A 14,654-nucleotide genomic window follows, 5' to 3' on the forward strand; every position below is an offset into this window, starting at 1 on the left:
TTCTGTATTTTGCTTGTGATAAAAAACAACAACTTTGAAATGTAGACTGTAATAATTTTGCAACCCAGTACTTTCACTCTAAGAAAAGAATTTACAGCAAAATGCTGCAGTGTAAAAAACTTAGTTCCATCTGTTAATGCCCTAATTTAATTTCCATATATTTTACTGCATAAAATTATGTTTAAATAATCATTAGAATTACACATTTTGATAAACATATTTTAAAGATGCAACTAATACAATGCATTTTTTTTTTTTTTAAACTACAAATTTACGGTGTCATTGATCAGAATCAGAATCAGAAACTTTATTGTCATTGTCATGAGAACAACGAAATTAAGAATGGTCCCCGATCATTGCATCATCCCTAGCAATATCAAAATATAAATAAAACAATAAAATTCAATAAATAAAATAGATAGAATACTTAAAATACTAATAAGATATAACAGTAAAACATTCACATACATTCCCACACACATGCTTCAGACCGTGCATAGATTAACACAAGAGTGGCGTGATGGACATTTTTTTGTAGTATTCAGATGTGTTATTGCAGTTGGATAACAGCTGTGTTTGAGTCTATTAGTCCTTGCTCTGATTGCCCTGTACCGTCTGCCTGAGGGCAACAGTTCGAACAGGGAGTGGCCAGGATGTGAGGTGTCTTTTATGATGTTTTGGGCCTTTTTAAAACAGTGGGCATTGTGTAGAACTTCCAGTGTGGGGAGAGGGCAGCCAGTGATCTTTTGGGCGGTGTTAATGATCCCTTGGACTGCTTTCCTCTGAGCCCCAATGCAGCTAGTGTACCAAATACATATGCAGTAAATTAGAACACTCTCAATGGTGGCTCTGTAGAAGGACACCAGCAGTTTCTGTGTGATGTTATTCCTCCTGAGAATTCTCAGGAAGTACAGTCTCTGTTGGGCCTTTTTCAGCAGCTCGGAGGTGTTCACACTCCAGGAAAGGTTCTCCTCTATATTGACTCCCAGGAAGTCAATATAGAGGAGAACCTATATTGACTTCCTGGGAGATATGTTAGAAATCGACAAGCCATCAAAGAAATCTTGCGTGTTCCACAGCTCCACTCACAGTTACTTGAATACATGACAAAATATTTGTCCCAGTGTTGATTCAAAGTCCATAAGACACATATAGCCCAAGTCTCTCCGATACTAGAAACTTGGAGTACAAGTACAGCTGATATTAGATCGCATTTCATAGAAGTGCACCATAAGAATCACAGCTGATTTTAAAAAATCTGAAATGGTTGCTGAGTTTATTACGATAATTGCATTTCAAGTGTTTCATGATTTGGCTCAAACTTTACTCAGAAAACAGACTTGAAAGGTCGACTGCAGTTTTATATTTTTAAGCAAGAGTCATCTTATTGGGAAGATGTAAGTAACTTGGGACGGAGGTGGAAAATACCTAAACCATGTTTACTGTAGTGCTGGACCAAAGTAGTTCATTTCTGCTATATTGCACCTGTATCCCACCACAATTAAAGTTCGGTTACTTTTCCTTTTTATATTTTTTGTTCATAATACAAAATCTATTTAAAAAACATAAGTTATTGGGCTTTGGATAGGCTGTTAAATCGCTCAAGCACAACTATTTTTTTTAAAATAAAAAGTCTCTTTTACATCCTGCATATGAGCTTTGATCATGTTTTCTATGATAATAAATCAGCTACCACCAAAACAACAATAAAATTGCGAATGATCCTCGCCGGCCTCCGTCGTGTCTCCAACCAGCGATATCCTTCCCGTCACTTTCTTGACTTCCCATCCCACTCCTGCGTAGCTCTGATCCCGGCTTTCTGCTTCTCTCTCCTCTTCGGTCTTTTCTGGATACCATGTCGGAGTACAACGCGGTACCTCCGCCCGTCCCCGGGGCTCCTCTGCCCGGACAGGCGGCTGTGGGGAACGGAGCGGGGGGCGCCAAGAAGGATGCGTTTGCGGACGCGGTGCAGCGGGCCCGGCAGGTGAGGCAGGGATGAGACAGACAGCTAAGAAGCTAGCATGTATGAAGGCGGACACACCTGAGACCAGGTTAAATTTGACATTCGAACACTTCATGGTGAATGTGTCTACAGTCAGGCACACCTCTGCCGCTTCATCCATCACATGTCAGCGTTAGCTTTAACTGAGGCCGGACAGTTTCAGCGTCCCACCAAATATCCAGTGTGACAACACTGAAAACCTTCAGAGAACATTATTATCTTCACTTCACTACCAGCTTCTTCCTCTGCGCTGAGCTACATTATGAATGTTAGTAGTTGATATAAAGGTGTTTCAGGATAATTCAGGTGTGTGCTGCAGCCTCAAGGCCAAAGAATAGAAAAGATAAGATAAGATAAGATAAGATAACCTTTATTAGTCCCACACGTGGGAAATTTGTTTTGTCACAGCAGGAAGTGGACAGTGCAAAAGTTATGAGGCAAAAATTAGAATACAATAAGAATAAATACAGTACACAACTGTACAGAATAGAATAAAATAAAATACTATATACAGTAGAATAAAATAAATATACAATAAGATAAAAATAGAATACAAATACAAATACTATATACAACTGAGTAAAAATACAACGATGACAGAAAGGATTATTGCACTTAGTGTTATTGCACATGTGTGGATATGTGTGCTTGATCAGTTAAAGTCTTTATTATGGAGTCTGACAGCAGTGGGGAGGAAAGACCTGCGAAATCTCTCCGTCCCACACCGTGGGTGCCGCAGTCTCCCACTGAAGGAGCTGCTCAGTGCTGTCACAGTCTGCTGCATGGGGTGGGAGATGTTGTCCATCAGGGATGACAGCTTAGCCGCCGTTCTCCTGTCACTCACCACCTCCACTGGGTCCAGAGGGCATCCTAGAACAGAGCTGGCCCTTCGGATCACCCTGTTCAGTCTCTTCCTGTCCCCAGCAGAGATGCTGCCGCCCCAGCAGACCACGCCATAAAAGATAGCAGAAGCCACAACAGAGTCATAGAAGGTCTTCAGGAGTGGGCCCTCCACTCCAAACGACCTGAGTCTCCGCAGCAGGTACAGCCTGCTCTGCCCTTTCCTGTAGAGGGCGTCTGAGTTATGAGTCCAGTCCAGTCTGTTGTTCAGATGAACACCAAGGTACCTGTAGCTGTCCACAGCCTCAATGTCCATACCTTGGATGTTCAGTGGTTGCAGTGGAGAATGCTTGTGCCTGCGGAAGTCTACCACCAGTTCCTTGGTTTTACTGGCGTTGATCTGGAGGTAGTTCAGCTGGCACCAGTCCACAAAGTCTTGGGTCAGACCTCTGTACTCCTTGTCGTCCCCATCAGTGATGAGGCCGACTATTGCAGAGTCATCAGAGAACTTCTGCAGGAAGCACTGGGTGGAATTGTGGGAGAAGTCTGCAGTGTAGATGGTGAAGAGGAACGGAGCCAGAACCGTTCCCTGTGGGGCCCCCGTACTGCAGACGACCCTGTCCGACACACAGCCCTGAGTCCTCACATACTGTGGTCGGTCGGTGAGGTAGTCCAGGATCCAGGTAGTGAGGTGATGGTCCACTCCAGAGTTCACCAGCTTGTCCTTTAGAACCGAGGGAAGAATGGTGTTGAAGGCACTGGAGAAATCAAAGAACATGATTCTCACAGTGCTTCCAGCGGTCTCCAGGTGAGCGAGGGAACGATGTAGGAGGTGAATGACGGCATCATCCGCTCCAATGCCAGGCTGGTAGGCAAACTGAAGTGGGTCCAGTGATGAGCTTATTAGGCGCCGAAGCTGAGCCAGGACCAACCGCTCCAGGGTCTTCATCAGGTGGGATGTCAGAGCCACCGGCCTGTAGCTGTTGAGGTCCTTGGGGCGTGAAGTCTTTGGCACTGGTACAACACAGGAGGTTTTCCAGAGCTGTGGGACTCTTCCCAACCTCAGGCCTCAACACATCAGTATCCATCACATAGCTCATTAAAAAAAATACTCTATTTATCTTAATGTAATGGTGGATCTGATCCATAAAATAAACTACAGTCACGCCAGAGGCATTCCCAGGATTTCCGTGGGTGGGGTGGGTTAACCCCAAGGAGGGAGCTTGGGGGGAAATCAGAAAAATGTGTAAAAATCATTAAAAAGCAGTAATACTGTAGATCTGCTGCACTACAGTGAACTATCTGGCAAATCTTCTGCTTGTGTTTCAGATCGCAGCTAAGATCGGGGGCGACGCTGGTCCTCCTGTGAACAACAGCGCTGCTCCAGATAGTTTTCCCTTCACTGCGCAGAAACGACAGCTAGAGGACACAAATACTGGTGACTGCACCTTTATTTCGCTTTGTGATTATTTTAGTTCCAGGGAGTCTCCTATGAACATTCATTTCATTTCCTCCTCTGACAGATGAGCCAGAGACTAAGAAGCTGGCTGCTCAGAGTGACTTGGAGTCAGCCAAAGCGCTGTGTGAGTTCATCTTACTGTTGCATGCATTGTTATTTGTGACCTACAGTCAACAGTGGGTGTCTGCGTCCTCCACATTAGTCCGTTGGTAATCCTAAACCTCTCCCCTGCCTTGTTTTCTCATTCAGCTATTGGTGCACAGCTAGCTGCTCTTGCACAGCAAAGGTGAGATCTCGTACCTCTCAGGTGACTGTGTATTAATCTGACTTTGCTATTGTCTGATTTATTGCTTTTTTTCCCCCCACCTTTGTATCCCTCCTGTAATCATGGCATCAGACCCACCTCCACCACAGAGGAGTACAGTGTTCCAGACAGTATGGTGGGACTCAGTGAGTGTAGCCCAGCTTTATTTTAACACGTACTGTATACCACACTTTTTTTTAAACCCCACCTTCTCTCTTCAGTTATTGGCCGTGGCGGTGAACAGATCAATAAGATACAGCAAGAGTCGGGTTGCAAGGTTCAGATAGCTCCAGGTACTGGTTGCACTCGTCGTCTACAGATACTCATCCTGGGCGTGAATGTCAGTGTAATTTGGGGTTTTCTTTTTTCAGGGTGAAATGATTGTACAGCATGCATCTTTAATTACTTTATAAAACAAGAATTTAGTGTACAAGTTTGGGTTTATTTTGGATTTTCTCTAATCCACATAGGGTCAAACCTTTACATACGCTCACTTAATGCTGTTCTTCACTGAAAGGCATTTAGTGAAGATCTAAGATGGAGAATTGTAGATTTACACAAGGTGGGTGAGTCTCTTGGAGCCATTTCTAAACAACTGCAGATATCACAATCATGGATTCAAACAAAAAATATCTGAAGTAAAGTTTTTCAGATATGTCACCACTTTGCCAAGATCTGAAGAAGACCCCAGCGGTCACCCTCAGTTTAAAAGCAACTGGTTAAGATGTTTAGGAACAACCCAGGAACCACCAAGACTCAAGCCTGCCATAAAAGACTGCTGGAACACCAGTGTCACTGCCACAGTGAAACAAGCTTTACATCATCATGAACTGAGGCTACGTCCACACTAATGCGTTTTCATTTGAAAATGCATCGTTTTCTCTCCGTTTTGGCCTCCCGTCCACACTGAGACGGCGTTTTGAAAACGCATACATTTGAAAACAGAGCTGTCCCGTCGCAGTGTGGACACTCAAAAACGCAGACTTTCTAAAACGACGTTTTCAAATCTATCCGGGCTAGTGTGGACGTAGTCTGAGAGGGTGCCGACCAAGAAAGAAGCCCCTGCTCCAAAGTGGACACCTTCAGGCTTTACTCAAATTTCCACACATGGACAAGCTGAATGCCTTCTGTAGAAAAGCTTTATGGTCACGCTTCCCACAAGAGGCCTCTCCTTTACTACTTTGGAGGAGTAAAGGCACCTAAGAACACTGTATCTAACGCTGTAATGTCAAGCATGGTGGTGGTAGTATCATGCTCTGAGACTGTTTAGCTGCCAGTGGTACTGGTACATTGCACAAAGAAGTTGGAATAATGAGGAAGGAGGACTATCTCCAAATTCTTCAACTTCACCTCAAATCAACAGCTAGATAAGTGAAACTCCAACACAGTTGGGTGTCCCACCAGGGCCATGATCCTAAACACAAATCAAAACTGCATTTGGAATAGATAAAAGCAGGCTGACACTTTTGGAATGGTCTTCCCAAAGCCCTGATCTCAACCCTATTGTATGCTTAATGCTTTAAGATTAAAATCTGAGTCTGTGCTAGAAAACCAACAAGTTTAAATGAACTCTTCTAAATTCTGTCAGGAAGCGTGGTCAGATATCCAGCTGTAATTTTGCCAGAAGTTTTTTGATGACTACCAAAAGCATCCGGTTAAGGTACAACTCACTAACAGACATTTAACTTTATCTATACTTTTGAGACTGTGTGGATTGTAGAAAATTGAAAAAATATTGAAACTACATTTTTTTAAGTCATTAAAGGTGTATGCTGTACAGTCACTAACCACCCTGGATAAAGAACAGTTCAAAGAAATGATTAAAAGCCTGAAATTACCATGACATTCATGCCCAGGATGAGTGTGTGTAAACTTCTTCTGATTATTATTATTTTTATGCTCAGTTTGTTAAATATGTACATTTTCTGCTTGTGCAGACAGTGGAGGTCTTCCAGAGAGAAACGTCTCCCTCACAGGGACACAAGACTCCATACAGTGAGTTTTAGACGTCATACAAATACACTCATTGCAGTTTTATGTGGAAGCGTTTTAACGGTCTGGTGCTTAATTCTAAACACTAGAGTGATGTGTTTCTTAAATGAAGTAACCAATCAGCTCCTCCCTTGGTTAGGAAAGCCAAGAGGCTGCTAAATGAGATAGTCTCCCGAGGAAGAGGTACTCCCCCTCTTTCTTCTTATCATGACTCCAGCAACGGGCAGAACGGCGCAGTTCATGAGATGATGATCCCAGCCGGCAAGGCCGGCCTAGTCATCGGCAAGGGAGGAGAGACCATCAAACAGCTACAGGTAAGTTTCGTGTTTTTTGCTTCAGCATTTTTAGAAGTCAGCATGACCCAACCAAAGTTGATTAGGCCAAATCTGAACCTTTTTCTTAAAGTCAGTATTTTCACATTAAAATAGCAGCAAAGGTCTGAGTTAATTTAATCCTACAGGAATGTGAGGTTTTTAATTGGGTTTGTCTTACACTGGATCAGGGCAAGATCATGAGCTTTCCTGCAGACTGAAAGCAGTCAGCCTGATGCTTTATAGCAGCAATCCATGCACCATGCAAGGGTGGGACTAAAGAGGAGCACAACATTCATTTTAAAGCCATTAATGTTTCTAATTTATAATAGATAGTATAATTCTTATACATTAAGCTCACTGTATATAAAATAGCCAAATTAGCCTGTTAGTGTGCCAGTAAAAGCCTAAGTGGAGGCAACTCCAGTGTAGGTAAACACTTTCAAGTGCGTATGGCTGATAATTATGTTTCATTATGTGTTATTGGATGCAGGAGCGTGCAGGGGTCAAGATGATCCTAATCCAGGATGCCTCTCAGGGACCCAACGTTGACAAGCCTCTGCGCATTATTGGAGACCCATACAAAGTCCAGGTATAACTTTAAAGTCCTGTTATTGTGTCTAAGTAAATGTGGCATAGTGCCGAGCTTCCTGATCCTTAATGGTTTTTCAGCAAGCCCAGGAGATGGTGCAGGAGATTCTGAGGGACAGAGACCAAGGCGGCTACAGCGAAAGAAGCGAATTCAGCTCCCGAATGGGAGGCGGCATGGATGTAAGTTTGTGTGTCGGAGCAAGACTGGAAGTGACTGCAGAGGGTTTTTAAAAACATTTTTTTAACCAAATCACAAACAGAGGAAGCAATAGATGTGTTTGTTTGTTTTTTTTGTCATATTAGATCCCAGTACCACGACACTCGGTGGGTGTGGTCATTGGACGCAATGGAGAGATGATCAAGAAAATTCAGAATGATGCCGGAGTCAGGATACAGTTCAAACAAGGTGGGACGCTCTGACGACGGCGTTGTGGCTTCATTTATACGTCTTTCGCATTTGCTGACGTTCTGCTTTCCTCTGTTTTGGTCTCATTTAGCTGCCACCACTTAATTTAGTAAATTTAGTAAAATCAATATGAATGTTATTAGTACCAGAACAGATGCTGGCAGCTGGCACTGCCATCCATCAGAGAGTCTTTAGGTGGCACAAATCCCCTGGAAGTACAAGCCCTAAAACACATAATTACCAGGTTTCTCCATTGCAGTGATATTTTTTGAGGGGGTAAAAGTTTGCCTACAAATGAAGCGTCACAAACTCGCTGTCTAGCCTGACAGCCTGTGCATCTGCTGTACTTTGCCCCTTTGTATCAGGTGAATCTTTTACTCAGGCAGTGTGATTGCCTTTTGCGTAAGCTGTTGTGTAGAGCTGGTAAAATTGGCTCCTTTTCTTCTTCTATTGATTTGACTTGTATGTTGAAAAGAAAATCAGATAAAGAAGGATCCCTGCATAGATCCAGTGTTACAAGAACAATGGTCACATCAGAACGTCACCTGGCATGACCCTTTAGCGTGTTTTCTTTTTTGTTTGTTTTTGTTTTTTACCACTTTGCACTTTTTTTTGAGATCCTAATTTACAGAAAGCTGTTAATTCTCACTTTGACCGGTGCTGGAAGCTGACCTGATTGATTTCATTTAGTGTTAATCCCAAACGCTTAATGCACTTTTAAATCCCTTCCAGATGACGGGACCGGTCCAGATAAGATCGCACACATCAGCGGTCCGCCTGAACGCTGCGAGCACGCGGCTCAGATCATCAACGACCTGCTGCAGAGCATCCGGGTCAGAGAGGAGGGACAGGGGGTACGGATCAGCTGTCACACTCTAAAACATCATAAATCAATAGATGAAGGCCTCACATCATAACGTCCATAAATATTTGGATAAATTAAGTGCTTAGCCTTGTTTTTTTGTTTCGTTTTTTTTTTTTTGTTTGTTTGTTTTTAACGTAGTCAGATGAGGCAAAATCACCAGAGGCTGTGACGTACTGGGCATATGTGAAGTAATGTGGTATAATTGTCCACAGGGTCCCCCAGGTCCTCCAGGAATGCCTTCAGGCAATAGGGGGCGAGGTGGGGGACAAGGCGGTTGGGGTCCCCCCGGAGGGGAAATGACCTTCTCTATTCCCGCCCAAAAGTGTGGGCTTGTGATTGGCAGAGGAGGAGAGAACGTCAAGTCCATCAACCAGCAGACGGGGGCATTCGTGGAAATCTCTCGACAGCCACCCCCCAACGGAGACCCCAACTTTAAGCTTTTTATCATTCGTGGGTCCCCGCAGCAGATCGACCACGCCAAGCAGCTCATTGAGGAGAAGATCGAGGTGCTTGTCATTCTAGATTATCATTATTCTTAATTATTATTTCTTAAGTTACCGATCAAGAAGAACACTCGGCATGTGGCATCATGTGATGTGTTTCAGGGTCCACTGTGTCCTGTGGGCCCGGGGACAGCTGGGCCAGGTCCTGCTGGGCCAATGGTTCCTTACAGCCCAAACCCCTACAACCCCGGACCGCCTGGGGCTCCTGGACCTCCACAGTGAGTGGCTGCAGCTTTAAAGCAGATTTCAGAGAACTGACGATGACCCTGAGATGTTTTTGGTTTTTTTGGTTTTTTAAATAAGAAAGCGCTTCTTCTTTCCTCAGTGGTGGTCCTCCAGGTCCTCCCCAGTACAGCTCGCAGGGCTGGAGCAACACCTACCAGCAGTGGCAGCCTCAACCACCACATGACCCCAGTGAGTCACTGCTGGCTTCACCACCTCTGCTGATTTTAAGTGTTTACTGCTCAGCCCTCGCACTTATTTCTCATTATACTTGTTTTTTTTTTAATCTGAGAAGGTCAACAGGAGTTCTGATGGAAATGTGATGAGATGCGGTGTCTTTATCTGTAGCAGCTCTGGCTCTAACCCTGTCTCTGTTTCCTCCCCCTGGTCTCCAAGCCCGGTCTCCAGGCCAGTAGCAGGGGCTCACCCTCACCCTATGAGGACCTCACCCCCTCCACCCTGCGTCTTTTCTAGGCAAGGCAGCAGCCAATGACCCCAATGCAGCCTGGGCGGCCTACTACGCTCAGTACTACCAGCAGCCATCGGGGGCTGCGCCAGCCCCGTACCCCGCAAACCAGGCTGGAGGTGCCCAAGCCGCAGGTGACCAGACCCAGGCTGCACAGACACCGGGGGGCCAGCCGGACTACACCAAGGCCTGGGAGGAGTACTACAAGAAGATGGGTACGAGTATGTTGCATATGTTAGGTAGTAATTTATGTAATTTTGTTGTTGTTGTTTAATTTTTCATGTCTGTGTCTGTTTCTGTTTCTCAGCCCAGGCAGGCGGCTCTATACCCGGTACAGCAGCTGCAGCTCCAGGAGCAGCAGCAGCAGGAGGAGGAGGAGGTTCAGCATCCACAACGGGAGGCCAGCAGGACTACAGCGCAGCTTGGGCGGAGTACTACAGGCAGCAGGCTGCGTACTATGGACAAACAGGACAGCAGCCCTCCGGCCAGCCGGCCAATCCCCAGCAGGGACAGGTTGGTGCAGCGGCCTCGTCGAGGTCTTGTTTCTGTGTGTGTGTTAATCTACCTCCTCACGTCTCACATCTCACCTCCAAACGTCTGTATTTTAGATGCAGTGAGAGTTCGTGGCAGAAGACGGGATAAAGAAGAGGGCTCTGAAGTCTTAGGCCAGGATCGATCCCTTTATTCATATATATTGTATCCGTTGCAACTAGAAGTGAAACGCTTCCCCACATGTGAACATCATCTGGATCCTTTTTTGATAATAATGTGAACTGAACCCGATGCTCCTGTGCTTCGCTGCTGACGGGAGGGAAAAGACTGATTAAATGCGATCATTTCACAGAGCTACTCAGAGCTGCCTGAGCGTAGATTTAAATACTCACGGGAGCCCCGGAGCGGTTATTTCATTAACAGAGTTTTCAGCACATCTCAGTCATCCCGTAGCCCCATTTTAAAGTACTCACCTTCATATCCCAGTGTTGTATTAACTGACTTGCACAGAGCTTTTAGGACTATAATCATGTTATGTGTTCGTGTGTGTGTGTGTGTGAGACACAGGAGGAGACATGCCTCATTTGATTTTCTCATATTGGTTTTTTGCTTCCTCTGCAGAGGCTTGCAGGGTGTTTCAACACATGTATATCTGGGTGACTGTGCGCAGGTTAGATTTATGAAAAGAAGCCCCGAGCTGCAAGGTTCAGAAGCACGAATGTGAATAATGTATTAATTGCCTCTGTTCATTTTAAATCGCACCGCTCAACACCTTTTTGCCTCTTGAAACGTCCCATCTCGTGAACTGTTTGTTCCACCTGACCGCTTTAGTTTTGGGTTAGAAGAAAAGGCCGGCTTACTGTGGACTAAAGGCTAAACTGGAAAGATGGGGCTGGGTGGGGGATAGCTTTTCAGATTTGGCCAGCTTTCTGTGAGTAATCATCGTTATTTCTTATCATTTGGAAAGTTCAGAAGGGCTTTCAGCACACCTCAGAATGGCGGCATATGGAGACTTTAAAGTGTAGTTATATTCTTGTGTAGATTGTACTGCTGAGTTCTCCTACAGCAATTTATCCCTCAGTTCATTGCCGCTTGTGCAGACTCCAGGTTGCATGTTGTCTTCCTTTATTTTGTAAAGCTTTTTTACAAACGCTGCCTTTTTTTTTTTCTCTTAATTGTCCTTCCACGGTCATTGTTTGTGCAAAAGTTTGAACTTTAGTCTTCCAAGTGTGTCCTGCTTTAACATATATTGTATATACACAAACTGTATATTCAGCAATATAAAGCTGCTGGTTTTCACTTCCGGAGACGTATCAGGTATGATTCTTGTATTCTGAATGGCAGCTGCGAGTCTTGCCTTTGGGTTGATATTGTGTTGAGATTGTTATAAACAGACGACCACCAGCAGCACTGATCTGAAATAAATATATCAGCTACTTTGAAATCTTGAATATCGTGTCTGTGTCGCTTTTGGACCAAATGCACTCATTAGGTACACCTGTTTAACTACTTGTTAACACATATCTAATCAGCCAATCGCATGCCAGCAACCCAACATATTTAGGCATCTAGATGTGGCCAAAAATACCTGCTGAAGTTCAAAATGAGCATCAGAACAGAGAAAAAGGTGATTCAAGTGACTATGAACTTTGATCTGTTCAGCTTGTCCCCACACAGACATCTCTAGAGAATGAGAACATTTCTTGAGCATTACAATGAGTTCACTATACTTTAATAGCTTCCACAGTCACCAGATCTTAGTGCATTAGAACATCTTTGGGATGTGGTGAAACGGATGATTTCATTCATGGATGTACAGCTGACAAATTTTCCGCAACTGTGTGATGCTATCATGTCAGTATGGTCCAACATCTGCGAGGAATGTTTATAGCACCTTGTTGAATTAAGGCAGCTTAAAAAGCAATAGTGGCTCCAAACCAGTAACTAATGAAGTGGCTGCAGAGTATATAATACATGCCCTGCTGTTGCCAGCCATAAAAGAGCACTTGAGGGAAAACACCACTAGGGGTCACTGTTAGCTTACCTGACGTGATACGTAAAGGAGGGTCTCTTGACATAAATGACATGTTTGTGTGTCTCTGAGCCTCATTAGGTGTGGCCACTCATGGTACTTTGACACTTTATGACACTTTGCAGTCATTTACTTGCGCTTTTCTGCTTTTATCTGAATATTGCTCAGCTATTTATTGCAAAACTTTAAAATCCTGTGTGTACCATGGGACCTCGCACATGCAGAAACACTGCACCAATAACATCTTTCTCTGCTCTGTACCTCTGATTCTTCCACCTCTGCTGTTCTCAGTGAACACGCTCGGGTTACCAGTTGTCAAAAGTTGCCAGCACAATTGATCCGTTTCTGCTCTGCTTAAAGCAGGCTGACTTTTGAGTTTCAGGTATTCTGCGTTTCCTGTTCCAGTGTCTTATTTATACAGCAGCAGAAGTGGTAGCAGACAAGTGTGTTCGTGTGAGCGTGGCCCAGGAAGTCACGGTCTTGTTTTTTTTTTTTTCAGCCAAGGGTGTCAAATTTAATAAGAAAGCTACTGTTTTTCAGACAGTAACCCCGCCCTTACACTGGTAATGACTACAGAGATGATAAAATCAGACTCAGAAACCCACGAGAGATATCCGGAGTAATTTTAAAAATTCTTTAATTTATATCTTTAAAATTAAAAACATCTGAATTGCATTCTACCACCTCCAAAGGCACAGTCATACTTAGAGCAGACCAAAATTCAAAAAACACTGCCACTGAACATCTTTTTTTTCCTCATTTTGTTTTGTACATAAGAAACAACGCACTATAAAAATGACGAACATTTTTTTCCTTTTTTAGTGGGTAAACAATGGCCATTCTGCACGCTGTAGATCATTAAAAGACTGGAGTGATATGTACTCAGCTGTGGTAGCGCTAGACTTCGTATAAAGGATGATGTGCTGGTTTGAGGCTGGCAATGCCTGTGAAAAAACACGCACCGCTATTTATAGACAGTATTGACAGAAATGAAAAAGGAATATGACAACTGATCTCAATGAACAGTGTTTTAGAAGCAAAACAAAGCCATCGGGCATGAGAGTGAGAAAAAAAACATAGTGAGACAAGGGGAATGAGATGAGCGGTGGTGGAGGACTGAGCAGATCTCTCACCTCGGTCGATTTCTCTGAATCTCACCGAGGGGTGAGAGACATTTGCATGAAATCTGACGCCTCCATCTCACCGTTTAAAAAAAAAAAAAAAAAAAAAAAAACACCTCGAAGAAAGTGAGGGGGGAAAAAACAAACAAAAAAACTTTTAGACAATAAAGTCAACATGTGCAAAGAGGCAGGGCCTTACTTAGCCTGTGAGTGGAAAAGTCATCAGATATGAAAGAGGATCGATAACCGAACGTACAATCACAAATCAATAATGCACACGAGGGTCGCTTACAATGTGTGACAACACAGCACCGTACACTGCACAAGAGGTTCACTTAGTGACAACGAAATTCAAAATAGTGGATAAATATACAGTAGAATATAAGTATATCACCGTTCTTACTCAGGCACAGTTCTTAAAAAAACAAAAGAAAGAAGAAAAATCAGCGAGGATCAAAGCAAACCGGTTTGGCACCCAGAAACACACAAATGTGGGGAAAAAAAACAGAAACAGAATGAAATAAGGCAAAAACATAACGAGTCGAGGGCAAATGAGGGCACAGAGGAACTTAATGGGTGGATAGGATTGAAGCACTTAAACATAAACTATGGTACACGTACGGCACTTCTCTCTCTCTCGTGGGAACCAGATGTTCTTGTTTTAAAAAAAAAGGAAAAAAAGAGAATTTTTTTCTTGCAGCAACTAACAGGAGTTCCTACTTCACAGCTGGAGCTTCATCTTTACAAGTGTTTGTGGCAGCTGAGGTAGGCACTCCGAGAACACGAGAGCTTCTCTTTTTCTTTTTTGTCTTTTAACAGGTGAATCACACAGGAAATCTGCACACGCCATCAAAAAAAAAAATCAAACCATGAATGCTCTAGAAAATATCTACACAACAGTCACCACTCGGCATGAGTCACGCAAACAGACGCGCACGACCGGGTAAAAACGCGTGTTCACTCGGCCTCTACAAATAACAGCAGAGCGGTGTGACCACAGTGCTCGTACAAGCTGACACACACAAAAAAGTCGCCTGCTGTCTTTAAA

General features: G+C 43.8%; 1 protein-coding gene across 5 annotated transcripts; it reads left to right on the top strand.

Annotated features, from left to right (window-relative positions):
• Nucleotides 1-1,713: 1,713 nt before the first annotated feature.
• Nucleotides 1,714-11,904, top strand: LOC113020906 (far upstream element-binding protein 2-like). Of its 5 annotated transcripts, none has more exons than XM_026165210.1 (18): nucleotides 1,714-1,984; nucleotides 4,172-4,280; nucleotides 4,366-4,425; nucleotides 4,551-4,587; nucleotides 4,699-4,751; nucleotides 4,827-4,898; nucleotides 6,543-6,600; nucleotides 6,737-6,911; nucleotides 7,402-7,500; nucleotides 7,581-7,679; nucleotides 7,803-7,905; nucleotides 8,638-8,759; nucleotides 8,983-9,276; nucleotides 9,376-9,491; nucleotides 9,599-9,687; nucleotides 9,970-10,182; nucleotides 10,269-10,474; nucleotides 10,570-11,904. In XM_026165210.1, exons 1-18 carry the CDS (start codon nucleotides 1,856-1,858, stop codon nucleotides 10,576-10,578), a joined length of 2,043 nt encoding a protein of 680 aa, XP_026020995.1. In that variant the 5' UTR covers nucleotides 1,714-1,855; the 3' UTR covers nucleotides 10,579-11,904. The 5 variants fall into 5 exon arrangements, with proteins under 5 accessions (XP_026020995.1, XP_026020997.1, XP_026020998.1 ...); XM_026165212.1 differs by having other exon boundaries at nucleotides 7,590-7,679; XM_026165211.1 differs by having other exon boundaries at nucleotides 1,715-1,984; nucleotides 9,970-10,176.
• The last annotated feature ends 2,750 nt before the right edge of the window (nucleotides 11,905-14,654 follow it).

This window comes from Astatotilapia calliptera, chromosome 4, assembly GCF_900246225.1.
Source record: "Astatotilapia calliptera chromosome 4, fAstCal1.2, whole genome shotgun sequence".
In the NCBI taxonomy this organism is placed as follows: Eukaryota; Metazoa; Chordata; class Actinopteri; order Cichliformes; family Cichlidae; genus Astatotilapia; species Astatotilapia calliptera.

What these genes read in the sequence shown, in the direction of transcription:
- LOC113020906 (XM_026165210.1), top strand. Translation starts at nt 1,856, where the DNA reads ATGTCGGAGTACAACGCGGTACCTCCGCCCGTCCCCGGGGCTCCTCTG. An exon ending in GCTAGAGGACACAAATACTG is followed by an intron (nt 4,281 to 4,365) that starts GTGACTGCACCT and finishes CTCCTCTGACAG; the next exon opens with ATGAGCCAGAGACTAAGAAG. An exon ending in GAGACCCATACAAAGTCCAG is followed by an intron (nt 7,501 to 7,580) that starts GTATAACTTTAA and finishes ATGGTTTTTCAG; the next exon opens with CAAGCCCAGGAGATGGTGCA.